At 50.0% G+C, this 15,515-nt stretch overlaps 1 protein-coding gene across 1 annotated transcript; it reads left to right on the top strand.

Annotated features, from left to right (window-relative positions):
* Positions 1 to 344: 344 nt before the first annotated feature.
* On the top strand, positions 345 to 1,166 carry OLIG3 (oligodendrocyte transcription factor 3; the record flags this gene model as incomplete). The annotated part of the gene is made up of 1 exon (XM_084262117.1): positions 345 to 1,166. One exon carries the CDS (start codon positions 345 to 347, stop codon positions 1,164 to 1,166), a length of 822 nt encoding a protein of 273 aa, XP_084118243.1.
* Positions 1,167 to 15,515: the final 14,349 nt, after the last annotated feature.

Here is a 15,515-nt window from a genome sequence, read left to right as displayed (position 1 = left end):
CCTAACTAGACCATTATACATAGGAGGGCTCCTTTTGTCTCTGCTCTCTGCTGCAGCTCTATAAAAGCCCCTCTTTTTCAGGCTGAGGTTAGTCCAAGCATACACTAACTAGCCATCCTGTAAACAGGCTGAGTAACCGGGGGGAGAGAGAGAGGAGAGATTGGCGAGAGAGGGGGTTGAGGATTTTTTTCCTCTTCCTCCAGCATTCCCAGCCTTTCGCTGGCAGAGCTTGCCGTCCATTTATTTATTTTTCGTTTCGTTTTCGTTGCTTTTTGAAGGAAAAGTTGTCTTGCTCCACCACCTCCAGAGCAGGGAAGAGTTTCTTGCTCAGAAGCCCGAATACAATGAATTCTGATTCCAGCTCTGTCTCCAGCAGAGCTTCCTCGCCAGACATGGATGAGATGTACCTGAGAGACCACCACCACCACCACCACCATCACCACCACCAGGACAGCCGGCTCAACTCCGTCTCGTCCACCCAGAACGACCTTGTGCAGAAGATGTCCGGGGAAGGCCTCTCCAGGACTGGCTCCAAGGCTGGAGGGGAAAGCAGCAAGTACAAAATCAAGAAGCAGCTTTCGGAGCAGGACCTGCAGCAGCTGAGGCTGAAGATCAACGGCCGGGAGCGTAAGAGGATGCATGACCTCAACCTCGCCATGGACGGGCTGCGGGAGGTGATGCCATACGCCCACGGACCTTCCGTGAGAAAACTCTCCAAAATCGCCACCCTCCTGCTAGCCAGAAACTATATCCTGATGCTCACCAGCTCCCTGGAGGAGATGAAGAGGCTGGTGGGGGAAATCTACGGGGGGCACCACTCGGCCTTTCACTGTGGCACGGTGGGACACTCCGCCGGCCACCCGCCCCACGCCGCCGGCACCGTGCACCAGGTGCACCCCATCCTCGGCAGTGCCTTGTCCTCCGCCAACACCTCCTCCTCCCTCTCCGCCTCCCTGCCGGCCATCGGCACAATCCGACCCCCTCACTCTCTGCTCAAGACCCCCTCGACTCCCCCCGCCCTGCAGCTCGGCAGCGGCTTCCAGCACTGGGCGGGCTTGCCGTGCCCCTGCACCATCTGCCAGATGCCCCCCCCGCCCCACCTCTCGGCCCTCACCGCCTCCAACATGGCCAGGATCTCGGGAGAGACCAAGGACCTGCTGAAGTGACTCGGCGGGGCCCTCCCGACCTCCGGGGCTGCGCCGGAGCCGGCGCTCCCACGGGCGGGGAGGGGGCTGCGGCCGGCCCCCCCCGCGCCGCCGACGGACCTGCCCCCGCTGCCCCCTGCCCCGCCAACACCCCCCGCCTCCCGTAACACGGGATTAGTGTAGTAAGGACCTTGCAAAGGTAATGTTTTAGCCGGCTCCTCGGGCGATGTTTTCTTATTATACTAAACCGGAAAAAAAAGTCCCTGTTGTACAAAGAATAATATTAATAATAATAATTAATAATAATAATGCCGCCGATGGTGATCAAATGTAAATAATTCCTTAAGATGGATGCAAAAGAAAAAAAAAACAAACCCAAAACAAAAAGACAAGGTTGTCATTTGTAGTGTTCGCAGCTACTAAGAGACGACGAGATCGGTTTGGGGCTTCTCCTCCTTTCCGCGGGCTTTTCCTTTCTTTCCTTTCGCACGGCGACACCTCCGAGACCCCCCGGCCCAAACCCGGCTGCGGCAGCGCAGGGGCGGCCCGGCGCAGCCCGGAGAGGGCACGCATCCCTCCCGCCGCGCCCGGGGTACCGGCCACGGGGCCGCTTCCCTGGCAACGAGGACTCCCGAGTGAATTCACTAAAGTTTCTGGGGTTTGTTTTTGGTTTGGTTTGTTTAATGGGTGGTTTGGGGTTTGGGTTTGGGTTTTTTTTTGGATGGATGGTTGGTTGGTTTGGGTTTTTTTCCAGATTTGGTTGCCATGCGGTTTTGTTTGCCGTCCTTTTTATTCTCCCCTCTGTGTCCGCTGGGGGAAAAAAAAATAAAAAACAAAACAAAACAAAAAAAAAAAAAAGAGGGAGAGGGAAACGGTGCAAAACGCAGCACAACCCTCCTGCGGGTCTGTTTTGCCGAAATCTCCCACCTCCTGCTCTCGGTGGCTAGTTCAGCTGGCTGGGGTCTTCATCGCTTATTTCTCTTGTTGGCTTCGGGTTTGCTCTGCTTTCCTGCTTTATTTTGGTTTTGCCTTTTTTTTTTTTTCTTTTAGTTCGTCTTGGGTTTGCATGGGGTCGGGTCTTGCCAGATCAGTGACTTGTCTAACTAAATAGGAATCTTTGCTGTTTGTTTCCTTTTCGGTACGTTCTCCTGGGCGTTTGCTTGAAATACTATTACCCTTCATTTCGTTCGTTTGTTTGGTTTGTTTGTTTTTATTAGGGCCTCAAAGACAACACCGTGTCTTTATTTTTTATATATTCTTGATAACTATCGATATATTTATTATTGACCAGTGTTTCTGGATGAGATTTCCAAATAAAATAAAATAATAATTAAAAAAAGAATGGCAAGCTGCTTGAGTCGCCTTTGTCTGGGACCGGAGGCGAGGAAAAAAGGCCCAATTTGACTGCCCTGTATTTGCCACGGCTCTCCTGACCCATCCCGGGGGTGCTGGCGAGTCTCGCTGCGTGCCCCAGGAGCCGCCCTGCCTCGGGAGCAGCTCCTGCCCAAGCGTGCGGGCTGCCGGGCTCTCCCGTTCCGCGCCGGGCTGCGGGGCAGTCGGCAGGCATTCACCAGCCAGTGGGGCTGGTGAGACGGGCCGCGGGCACAACTGGGGACGGGGGAGGAGGCAGGTGCGTTTATAGGTAAAAAAGGGCAATAACTTTGTTTGTTCGTTCGTTTGTTTGTTTGTTTGTTTTCCTGGAGATCCATCTGTCAGTCCTCTCCCGAGAGGGAAATGGGAAGCCGGACAGGGCTGGGAAAGGCACCTCTGCCGCGCCGGGGGCGGTGCTCCGCGGGGAGCGGGGCGGTGTGCGTGCGGGCAGAGGAGCGGGACCCTCGGGGGACAGCAGCTGGCGGCTGCCGGTCACCTCCGGCTTCCCACGTGGGAATGGGTCCTGCACCACCCGGCCAGGCAAGCCCAGCCCTTCGCTTTAAGCAAGGGGGTGTCCAGGAGGGACCTGAAGAAGCATGGAGAAGGCGACTACCCCTCACTTAGAGGGTAAGAGGGGGGCATTTAAACCGAGGTGCGAAACAACTTTTGGAAGGCACTCTGAGTGATCGTGCTTGTGAATGGGCTGTGTAACACTGCAGCAACTAAATCATCGTTAAGGCATAAGCACGCACACACAGACATTTGAAATTAATAATGAGAATGTATATTTGCCCAGAAAACATACAGGACTAACGAATCATGTTGTGAAAAAGCCGTTCCCACGCTGAAGTTAATCCTTTCAGCACGTTAGCAAGATGATCAAGAGATGCTGCAGATTCCTTCCTTCCTTCCTTCCTTCCTTCCTTCCTTCCTTCCTTCCTTCCTTCCTTCCTTCCTTCCTTCCTTCCTTCCTTCCTTCCTTCCTTCCTTCCTTCCTTCCTTCCTTCCTTCCTTCCTTCCTTCCTTCCTTCCTTCCTTCCTTCCTTCCTTCCTTCCTTCCTTCCTTCCTTCCTTCCTTCCTTCCTTCCTTCCTTCCTTCCTTCCTTCCTTCCTTCCTTCCCTTCCTTCCCTTCCTTCCCTCCCTCTCCCCTCCTTTCCCCCCCTTCCCTCCCCTTTCCCCCCGTTTTCCCCTCTTTCCCCCTTCCTTCCCTTCCTCCCTTTTCAGCTGTGAACGATTCCTCTGCCTTATAGGAGGGTTTTCACCTCTTCTCAAATCAGAGCTGTGCCCCACGGTTCCACGCCGACTCCTTCACCTCCCCACCCTCCCGACGTTGGCAGCAGGGAGGGGGGCCCGCCGCAGGAGAGCCCACGCTGCCTGGGGAGGGGGAGCAAGACGAGGTGGAAAAGGCTGTACGGTAGTGCGGGGTGCAGCCTGGGACCCGGGAGGAGCTGTGCGGGGTGGGCCCGGCGAGGGTGATCCCCATGGGGTCGCCGGAGCTGGGCTCCGGGCTCAGTGCAAGGGGCACTGGCACTTGGGAGAGGGGCTGGCGTGGAGCCCCCACCCGCTCCCGGCAGCCGGGGGCACTTTCACCCCCACCCCTCTTGCAGCGGCAGCCTGCGGCGCTGCGGGCCGAGAGAAGGCGAGCAGAGGGCAGGGACAAGGCCGGACACACACACACACGACGGGCCGGGACGGCTAAAGCGGCGTGTCGGGGCGAGGGGCTGCTCTGGTTGTGGGGAGCGGGCTACGAGTTGCTCCTCCGCAGCTGACCGGACCATCCCCGCCACACCCCATGACACACTGACACGACTGGGGAGAAGTCACGGCTCCCCCAGGGCCCGCATCCTCCCCCCACCTCTACCCGGGGCGATCGGGGCAGCCTTGGACGGAGCTACTTCTGCCTGGGGCTGCTCCCCAGCTGCGGCTGCCAGCAGCCTGCGGAGCCCGTGGCGGGACTGGGCTGTAAATTACAGCCGAGAGGAGGGCGAATCCATCTCCGGCCCTCCGCCGCGCTCCCCGACCGCGCTGCTTCTCCCCAAAGCATCCCTTCCGCTCGGCCCCTTCCCTGCTGGGAAGGGAGGGCACGTTGCTTGAGCAAAGGGGCTCTTTGGGGGCATTTGATCCCCTCCCAGCCACCCGCGGCGGCTCTGGGCTCTGCACCGCTTTCCCCGGGAGTCCCGGTCTCCCTTCCAGCCGCAAAGGTGAGGAAGGGATGCGCAAGCCGCTTCGGGCTTTTCCGTAGCAGAAGGGCTGAGCCGGGCGTTTGAGTTCCTCAGAAAGGTACGATAAATGTCCCGTCACCCCTTCAGCAGCACCGCGCCCCAGCAGAGTGAGGGAAACGCCAGGCTTCTCGTCTTCCCGGTTTCAAGTCCTGGCCCGTGGAGAGGGGGGGAACGGAAAGGGCAAGGGCTAACGCAGAGATTCCATTTCTTTCTCCTTTCGATGGGTCGGGACGAGAAACCCAAGCGACCTGGAGATGTGATCTCGACCTGGCGGGAAGGCGCGCTCGGGGAGGTCTCCTCGCCTACTCTCTGCCGGAGAGGAAACTTCGGTCTGTTCAAGAGGAATTCAAGTCTCTCAGTCTCCCGTCCCTAGCCTCGGGCCCGTGTACCGGTGCAGCAGGAATGGACGGCCCTTCCCTTCCCTTCCCTTCCCTTCCCTTCCCTTCCCTTCCCTTCCCTTCCCTTCCCTTCCCTTCCCTTCCCTTCCCTTCCCTTCCCTTCCCTTCCCTTCCCTTCCCTTCCCTTCCCTTCCCTAAAAAAAAAAAAAAAAAAAAAAAGGAACAACTTTCTGGAGAAGTTGCCCATGGGGAAAGAAGATTGTGGTTTTTTTTTTTTTTGTGGGGGGGGACACACACGACACGGGGTAGTATTTCTGTTCACAAACACACCCAGCAAATAAAATAAACGGGAAAGGAGGCGGAGAGGCGGTGGGGGGGGGGGGGGGGGGGGGGGGGGGCGGGGGGGAGAGAAGTATTGGTGACTAGAAATAGGAAAGCGGGAAGATGGTGGCAGAGCTCAGAAGCGCCGGCCCTCTGGGGTCGTCCGTGCCCGACGGGGCGGGCAGGGTGCGGCGGGGCCAGGCTGGCACGGTGCGGCACGGCACGGCTCGGCGCGGGGTGCTTCTCCCAGGACAGACGGGGGCTTGGCGCTCCCAGGAACGTCGTTTAATTCTCGACACACAAAAAAGAGTAATGTCTGCATGCATATATACTATTAAAATATATTTGTGTGTGTATTTATAGATATAAATATCCTAGGGGGACGGACACCGTTGCTTTTCAGCTGTGCATCCACTTGTTCTCCACCAGGTCCCGGCACGGCCGGGCGCTGCGCTTTGTCTCAGCGGGAAGCAGCTCCTCCTCCCTTTCCAGTGCTTCCCAGTTCTTATGGGGGAGGACCCCACCGTCCCATCTCCAGGGGTCCACCACAAACTTGACATCAATGTCCCCAGGCCCTGGGCGTTTGATTTAACTTTTTCGGTTGTGGGATTTCTCCCCCTTCCACCTTCCCCCCCTCTTCATCCCCCCCTCATCTGACAAGTCCAGCCAGCGCGGTCCCCTCACCCGGCGCCCCTTCCCCAGCTATGCGCGGCTGGGGAGGAGGCGGGGGGTGGGCTTCTGCTTTGATTAATATGGAAATAAAACGCAGAAATAGCAGCAGTACTTAGCTTCATTGCTTCGGTTTAGAGATTTATTGGCGAGGAGATAAACACAAGGCTGGGGGCTAGCTCGGTAATTCACAGTCCCCATCAGTTATTACCGAACGAGCAAATCGTTTTTCTTTGAAGCCGCAGAGGAAAAAAAAAACAAGGAGGGGAGGGGGGGGAGAGAAAAGAGTAATTTTTTAAAAAGGCTGCAACCCCCTCTCCCAATTCTGCCTCTCAGGGCCCTTGGGCACCCCTTGCTCTGGTGTGGGGCTGCCCTGCCTGGCTGTCCCGGCCGGGCTCTACTCTCCAAGCAAAACTAACAAGGGGTTTATCACGGATCCATGTATCTTCAACCTTACGTGTCCTGCTCTGTCTCTCTCTGACTTTCTCCTGTATTTCCCCAGGAAAAGCTGCTCCTCTCTGAGTGTTTTTGGGTTTTATTTTACTCTTTGCAGCCTCATTTTCCCTCCTGCAGAAGCAGATAGACGTAGTTTTGAGCTGGAAAGAGGTGTCGCAAGGCAGCATCGCGCTGCTGCCAAGGAAAACAAAGGAGTAAGGCTGAGAGGGGGAGTATAATCTTTTATTAGGTGCCGTGCTATTGGGGAAAATGGGCACTTTGGGGGCACACAAACACATTCTCGGGTCTTAAATGGAAGCAGAAAACTCAAAACTAGGTACAGGTTGAAGACTAACATGTAAGTGTTTCATTGGACTTCTGTGCAATCTGTGGATTCGAGTTTGTTGCTTTGCATTCTGTGTCATTAGAAATGCCTTGACACACACGCATGGTTCTGCCAAAAAATGTCCCAGGTCCTTCTGAACACTCGTATTCTTCTGGCCCACAGCCCCCAACCAGTATTTCTTCTGCTGCCAGCTATTTCCCCTTGCTGAAGTTGAAACAAATTTATTTTGCTTGATATTACATTGAAATAAGCACCTATGTAAGGACACTGCAGCTGCAAGACAGGGAAGTCTGGCTAAAGGGAAAAACTTTGTAAAAAATAACATGATCAGTTGAGACTGTGACCAAAACCTGTACCCAGCTTCCCCGAGTCTCCCAAACCTGCTGTGAATCATCAGGATGGGGTTTTATACAGCACTGGCAGAAGACAGCAGATCGATATTTTAATGCAATCTCTTTATGCTGTTTGTTTTCCCCTAAAGCATTGTTGTTGCTGTTGACATGTACATCTTGAAAGTTACCTGGCAGAACAGCATCAGGCCCTGCCAGATGGGCATGAGAAAAACTACAAGCAATGCAGTAATTTTAGTATTTATGATGAAGATGATTTGTGAGGACCTGCAAATCAAAAACTAATGGATTCCTTGTAAAACATGTAGAGGATTGACAATAAAAGAGATTTGCACAGGGCCTGATCCCGATGCCTTGCAAGCTAGCACAAGCAGATTAAGAATCATTTTTAAAGGCAGAGGTAATGGTACAGCAGAGTCAGACCACAAAAGCTCCTGGTTGCAGCGAGTATGATCAGGAGCAGCAGCCAGCAGTATTATAGCCCCTCAGTTGTCATCTAGACCAACTATATTGGAGGGAGGTTTATTAGTGCTTAAATATTAGTGCGTAGGGTTTCACGACCATTGCACAGAGGTTCAGCTGTAATAAAGAACAGGTAGGTCTTCAGAAGGAGCTTCCTTTCATTCCTGCAATGCCACATGCAACGCTTTCACAGGCAGCTTTAAATACAGGCCAGCCAGGCCCAGAACAGGGCAGGGAAAGAACCGTTGTCTCCGGATCCATGTGTCACTTCCAGGGCAGCCTGTCCCATGCCCTCATGGTGGCAGTGAGGATGTGGTGCTGCTTCACGTGCACCACTGGAAGAAACTTCCTACCGATCAGTCACCAAAGGAAAGTTGATGCCTTTTCTATAACAAACGGATTCAATTTCTCACAAGACTAAACGACCTTTCTGCAAACTGACATTTTGCATGGGTTTTTTTTTTAATACATATATATTTGACTTTCATTTCCATTGGTCTCTACCCAGTGGGTCTGACTATCATGTGCGAGGTGCATGTGGCATGTCTCTGCTGCAAACTGTTAGGTAGCTGTCCTGTCTGACAAGCACGAGACTTCATCTGTGTTTTGTAGAACAGCAGAGAACTGTTTCATGACTAATAAACCCCCTTATTTTTCCAAAATCTGACTTCTGGCCGGCATCATGAGTCTTCATTCGTGGGTCCAGAGGAAGAACAATAAAGTAACACCATAAAACATTCTGTTTCTAGATTTGTTTGTTCATTTTTGGTGATAAACAAAGATCTGTCAAGTGTTGTGTAGGAAGCAGGTGACCGAAAGGCAGTTTGTACCTCAGGCTTTGCGGAGGAATCGGCCACGGTGTATTTTGTGGCCTGTGCTGTTAGATCTTTGCCAGGCAACTCGGTTTTCAGGTACTAGGGAAAGGCAGCTGGAAATATCCAGTGAGAGAGCTTCTACCCTTCACTTCAGGACTTGGCTTTCCTCACAAAACTGCATGTGACAGCAACAGAAATTAGTCACAATTTTGGTGATCACTGGTGTGATGATGGTTTGCTTGAGCACACTGGGAGCTGAGGTTGGACTCCACTTCATAGCACATAAGTGCAAATACTTATAATGGCCTGCAGATCCATCAGAAACAGACCTGCTAGGGCTAGAAACCATGGAAGCCTTGTGTGTACTTTCATTTTTCCATGCAAAGACCCACATCCATAATCTCTGAACAACTTACAGTCACAGAAATTGGTAAAGGACCAAAACCAGAGGGAACTGAAGGCTTCAGTTCCATGGGCAGTGGATGCAGTAATTTCCAGACCTCTATTACTGAAGTCTTGACACATCCATGCTGTCTTTGCACTCCTGTGAATATCATAGAGTAGTTATTGTGGAGCAGACATTTGGTGCCTGTGGGCAGTCTACCTGCGTCCTTGTGGCTCTACAGGAGCCATCTGCAGACAACCTATAAGCCTCACATGTGCTTCCTCCACTGGCTTTCCTTCCCTCAATGCCTTTTTTCTTTGCCACTTGAGTACCGTCAGGAGGTTTAGCTGTGTTCAAAGTTAGCTAAACACCTCAAGCAGGCTGAGGTATGCTGTGCAAAAGTGCAGACTTCCCAAAGCTTCAGGCTTCTCCTTTCCTTTTTCTCATTTCCTAGTCTCTCCAGCACAGTCCCTTTGCCCTTTCCAGAGATGGAAATGCGTAAGCCTCATGTCTTCCATTACTTCTGCCAGGATATGGGCTTTTCCTTATGCAATTTGCAGAGATGGACTGTCTCCTGGTTTTGGCTGGAATAGAGTTAATTTTCTTCCTAGCAGCTGGTGTAGTGCTGTGTTTGGGATTTAGGATGAGAATAATGTTGATATCACACTGATGTTTTAGTTGTTGCTGAGCAGTGCTTACACTAAACAAGGACTTTTCATCTTCTCCTGCTCTGCCAGCGAGTACGCTGTGGGTGCCCAAGAAGCTGGGAGGGGACAGGGCTGGGACAGCTGACCAAAACTGGCCACAGGGATATTCCATACCATATGATGTCATGCTGAACAATAAAACCGGGGACAGTTGGCCAGGGGGTGGTGCCTGCTGATGGGGGACTCACTGAGCATTGATCAGTGGTTGGTGAACAAATGCATTGTGCATCACTTGTTTTGAATATTACTACTACTACTACTATTTCTACTACTTTTCCCTTCTTTTTTCATCCCATTACACTGTCTTTATCTTAACACACAAGTTTTACCTTTTTTTTCCCATGATTCTCTTCCCTGTCCCACCAAGGCAGAGGGGTGAGTGAATGGCTGTGTGGTGTTTAACTGGCTGCCAGGTGAAACCACAACTGATTGTCAGATGTATGAGAAGGTTTTTATCCATAATGTGGTCATTCAACTGTTTTACCAAGTTTTAAAGGCTTTCACTTTTCAGCAGATGCCCAGAATTCTGCATGCACATGACTTGTGGAATCCACTGCTTCAGAACCGACAGCACATGCTTATATGTACCATGATGCTTCTGCACATGCTTATTAATTCATGAAGTGTCAGAAAATGACTTGCAAAGCACCTTTAATGGATAATACATCTTTCTGAGCTGAACTGTGGTATAGACTAGATGATACATCTTGGTCTGAACCTTACGTCACTTGGCTGACACTAGCAGGTCATTTTGCATAACTTAATTGAGGAGCCTGTCACCAACACTTTAACTAGGTTTTATTTATCAAGACTTATTTATTGCTGTTACAGGCTGTTCTATGCGAGTGATAACCCAAATCTTCCTCCACAATATGCATCTGGCTGCATTTGTGTCCCCATTTCTTTTTATCTTATGATGCTCTTAGTTTGAGTAGGCTCAGTCCTGGTTCCTTGCATAATGCTCTTGGGCATAATTTTTGTCTCCTATCCCTTCACTAAAACACGACCATAGGACCTTTGGCCACGTGTTAATAGATCACGAGGATCAATGATGAATCCTCATACACTCTCTCCTCCTTTATAGCCTTGTGGGATTTCCAGGTGCAGCTTTTCAAGCAGACATGTTAGCTAAAAAAAAGGAGATGGATTTTGTGTTTCAAAAAACACATATTCTTTACTGTGACTGGTGGACCACATCTGTGCAGCTGTAGGAAAAATCATACCTGCCTCCATTTCATCAGAACTCTTGTGCCTGTTGAGTGCTCTGGAGTTTTCCATTTCTCAGGGTACTCTAAGTTGTCCCAGATTTCCATACCAGGCTAGGATCATCTCTCCTAGTAAATTAAACAGTGCCACATGATGTTCTCAGGCTCCGGAGCTCAATTATTTATAGAGTCAAATTGTTACAACGGTTCCTGGCATGGTTTGGCTCCAGACAACTAGCTCTCTCCTGAACATTTCCCAGGCATGGTTTGGGGATAGCATAGGCCAAAGGCCAATCCCAGCAGGCAATTTGTATTCAGCCACGCTGCCTGGAAAGCAAGAATTTAATAATGTGGACACACGCCAGTCTGTGCCAGTTGGCTTCAGAGCTAGATAACGGCCAGGGGCATGTTTTGTGTAGATGAAGTCTCAGAGTCTTCCTCTCTGTTACACCAAGCTTTTGCCCTTGTCATCTCCCTCTTGTCTGTCTTTCTCTCTAGATTACCAGGAGGATACATTGCCTTTCTGAAGTGAGACATTTATCAGAATTATTGACCAAAGTCTCCTATTAGTTGATCTGTTTCTTTGGCTTTCTCTGCTTAGCTTTGTCCAGTTGTGCAATATTGGTCTATTGAGCAATGAAACAGTAAAGAACATCTATTTCTACTTTTTTACTGGCTGCAAGAAATCATTCTTCCATCTTTCAAAGGTTTTATGTCAATATGGGCAAAAGATGCCCAAGGCAGTGAGGTTCCACTTTCCACAGGGACTTTTTCAGTTCATAGATATGGCACGTAGACATAAAGCAGTCCTCAGTGTCAGAATTTAACAGATGTCCAGAGGCAGACCTTCCTTGCCAATCATCACATCTCCACAAATAAAACGAAGTCACGGCACTAGCTCTCTTGCTTTTTCCACTTCCAAAGTTGTAGGGAGTTGAGGCAAGCACAGAGCTTTCACCCTCTGGTTTGTAAGGGTCATAGAGCTTGTGGGAGAAGTGGTTCTGGTCATGGGTTGAATGTGACCCTTCAGACTTTCCCCTGAGACCAGTCCTATCTTCGTTCCAGCTGCTGAGACCAGGCAAGTTGCACTTAGTGCCCCATCCTTCACTTGCATCAGTGTACCTCAACTGACCACTGCAAAGCTATGGCCCAAAGAGAAAATTTTACTTTTTCCATTTTTATTGTCATTCCTCAAAATTTTGCAGCACTTTTTTCCTCCCACTGGTACATTTCATGAGTTTGGCAGCACTCCTTCCATGCTTTTGAACCACAGCACTTCTTTTCAGTGTGTTTGTGCCCAACTTTTCTGCCTCAAATCCTGCCTACAGGCAAAGCCAGCACTAGATAAATATCCCAGGCCAGCACTGATTGCTTCCTCACTTCTGCCCACGTGGATTCTACCTGAGATCTCTGGGGTTAACTCTGTTCCCAACAATGCAGCAGGACAGTCGTCCTGAAAATCCAATATCAGCATTTCAGCTCCTTCTTTCTTGTTCATACTGCCAGGGGAGTGAGGCAGGCTCCCTTACCTGGCCAGCCCCCATGAAGATCCCAACACATTTCACATCTTGCAGGACCTCACAGTCAGCACCTGACCCTTCCTTGGGGTTTGTCAGGTTCCGTCACTTGAACGTTCCCTGCTCATCCCCTCACCTGGCCACGGGCTCCATCCATCTCTCTCCATGCACAGCCCTCTTCCTCCAGCTGCAGCATCTCCTATTCCAGCCTTCACTGCTGTGGTTGTCTCACCTTGCCATTGCATCTGCCCGGCCATCTGTTGAATTATGTGCAATATAAATAACAGTGAGTGACAAACAATAGCTAAGAACACCCTCCTGTAGTAGTCTGGTGGCCTTACTGGACACCCAACACTTCATAACATTTTTATTTTCACTTAGCAGGTCATGGTTACCTGGCAATACTAAAGAGGAATGTAATGTTGAGGTAGTTTAAAGTCCTTGGGTTACTTTATGTGTAATTTTTACACTTTTCCCCAAAGTGTTTGCTGTTATTCAACTCCCCTTGTTCCCGGCTGCGATACTCTTCTGTGACTAGAGGGGCCATAAAACAGGCCCTTATTCTATGCTTTGTCACAGCATTAAAGATGCCACAGCAGTTGCAGTGGGTAACAGAAAAGCAGCTTTTAGAACCAAACACATTTAAGAATTTACACCAGGAAAATGCTGAGAAGTGAGAGCAGTAGATTTCTCTACACTCCTGTCAGTTTGGCTACAAGTATTCTGCCCTGCACAGGAGAGCAAATTATTTTTAATCTAGATTATAGAGTAGGTGAAAACCTGCCTTAATGTGGCTGGTGAGTAACAGATCTTTATCTTCACTGAGACCTTTAACCCACACTTAGATATGGACTCGGTCACTCAGTTGCTCAAAATCTGTTGTAGGTAATGCTGACGTTTCACCCACTAAAGTCACGGACACCTTTGCTTAGAGACCAGGATGGCACTGCAGCCTCGCAACAGGAATTGTTCCTCAATCTCACATCTTTCTGGCAACATCTGAATGCTGAAAATGAATTGCTCTAAACATAGCTCTGGAGCTAATTGATGGCACAGACACATGCCAAAGTAATCTTTGAACAGTTGTAATGGTCCTAATGGTGAGCATAGCCGAGCGCTATTAGGAAGGCTTTGTTTTTCACTTTCATTCCTGACTCGGTTCAGGGATGTTCATGAAACTACTGCATTTGACAAAGTGCTTGTTTTATTCCCCAGCTGCCTTGAACTAACAAGCTTTTGACAGATTTTCAGTGCAGATGGGATTGTTTGAGGAAAATATGCCTAGCAAGCAGGCTCACTTTTTAAGCAAAGTTATTTCAGTTTATCATGCTCAGCTCTCAAGGCATGTGAGCTTCTCCAGCAAGGGGAGCTGCTGGGCTCAGCTCAAGGGAAGGATGGAAGCAAGTGTTGGAGTTTTTCTGCTAAGGAGAACTTCCAGGTTTTCTTCTACTGAAGATGGCTTTGGACTCACTGGCTGAAGGTGCTAATTTCTTCAGGTCTAAGATGAGCAAGTGCTTTCTAAACATCACATTTTATTCATGACCCTTTCCAGCTGCAGAGCTGACTGAGAAGATGCTGTCTGCTTCCCCATGCCCCCACCCCCTACCCCCACCCCCAGGCTCAGCTCACTCCTGTAGCCCACCAGCTTTGGAGACCACGACTGGCCACAAAGAGACACTTGAAATGCTGCACAGCCAAAGCTGCCTGGCCACAGCTGCAAGTGAGCTTCCCAAGGTCTCTGCACCCTCTACATCCACACCTGAATTTGGGGTACCTGTGCAGTGGCATCTGGGGGTATATGTGATCCAGACACCTCTAGTCTCATTGCTGACACCAATTCACTCCTTGATCTTTGGCAGAGCCTTGCAGATACATACAGGTGCAGACAGGTTATGTGCGATTGGCTACCCAGTTTGTCTGGTCAGCTGGGACTTGGTGTGAACAAAAATCCCAGTATCAGCAGCTCCACAAATAGGTGGTAATAATCTGAAGGGGAGGCAAACACCCCCAAAGATGCTCATTCTCCGTTCCTTCCACACACTCCTCAGCACACATGGTGTACATACAGTGAGTTTTCCTTCCCCATTTTTCCTAAGCCATCAAGCCAGCTCCATGCATTTCATCGTGACCGTGGGGCAGCACTTGTCTGTTTTTGATGGGGACTTTCAGGAAAAAAAAAATCAAATGCAGTTGGGTTAAAACTGGTTAAATCCCTCAGGATCTCAGTAGTATTTTAAAACATATGTGAAGGGGAGGAACCATTTTTCACACGTCCTAAAGAATATAGCTGACATATGGACCATTCAAAGGAAATTTTGTTCAGGCCATTGGCCATGCATGAATGGCCTGGCTTATACAGTGGGGAAACAAGCTACGACTGGGATCTTCTCCCAGGAATTGGGTTTTCTACGTAGCAAGACCAGGTCCTGTAGATGTTAACCATGCTACATGCTCTCAGAGCCAGTACTAGACCCAGGAGCCAGCTGGAGGGGCAGGGGTAGGCTGGGGTGACACAGTCACACTGGGGCAGGATTGGGGTGGGAGGGGTGTTTCACAGTCCGCTCCCCCCAGCCTAAGCCTGCCCCAGTGGAACCTACCCGACACATCCCCCCTTTTGCTTGTCTCCATCACAAGTTTTCTCCTGGCTATGCTCACTGCTCCAGCCATTGCTTTACTGTAACCGTGTGCTGTTGCAATGCCACAGGTAGATTTAGCATCTCAGTCATCTTTCTACTAAATACTTGCAAGGCCCCAGAGAAAAGCCTCGTAAATCTTTTTACTCACTCAGAAAAAAAACCCACAACAAAACCCAAACACAAAACAAAACAAAACCAACAACAAACCACAAGGAAGTTCAGGGAAATAAACCCCTAAATCGAATTTCTTGCTTTAAAAGTGCTTTACATATATCACCACCAACCAGCATGTAAATTTTAGTCAGCTACTGGACTAGTCTTTTAAAGAAGTTGAAAAATGGCCCTGCGTCCTCAAAGGACACACCTGTTATCTGAAACAGTTTTTAACCAGCTTGTTAAGCAGCTTTGACAGATCAAAGACCCCGGACAATGGGCACAAACTTTAACAATAGTTTAGCCTTGAGCAAAAGCTTCTGTCAAAGCAAGGCTTGTGCCAGTAGTATTATGGCCTGCAATTGAAAATAAATTTTACTTGAATAAGTACCTCAGCCCGATCAGAGGCACTGCCGCCAGGGAGACAAAAGCAGTTG

This window comes from Gallinula chloropus (assembly GCF_964237585.1).
Source record: "Gallinula chloropus genome assembly, chromosome: 3".
Taxonomy (NCBI): Eukaryota; Metazoa; Chordata; class Aves; order Gruiformes; family Rallidae; genus Gallinula; species Gallinula chloropus.
This window is presented reverse-complemented; position numbering and strand designations above follow the sequence as displayed.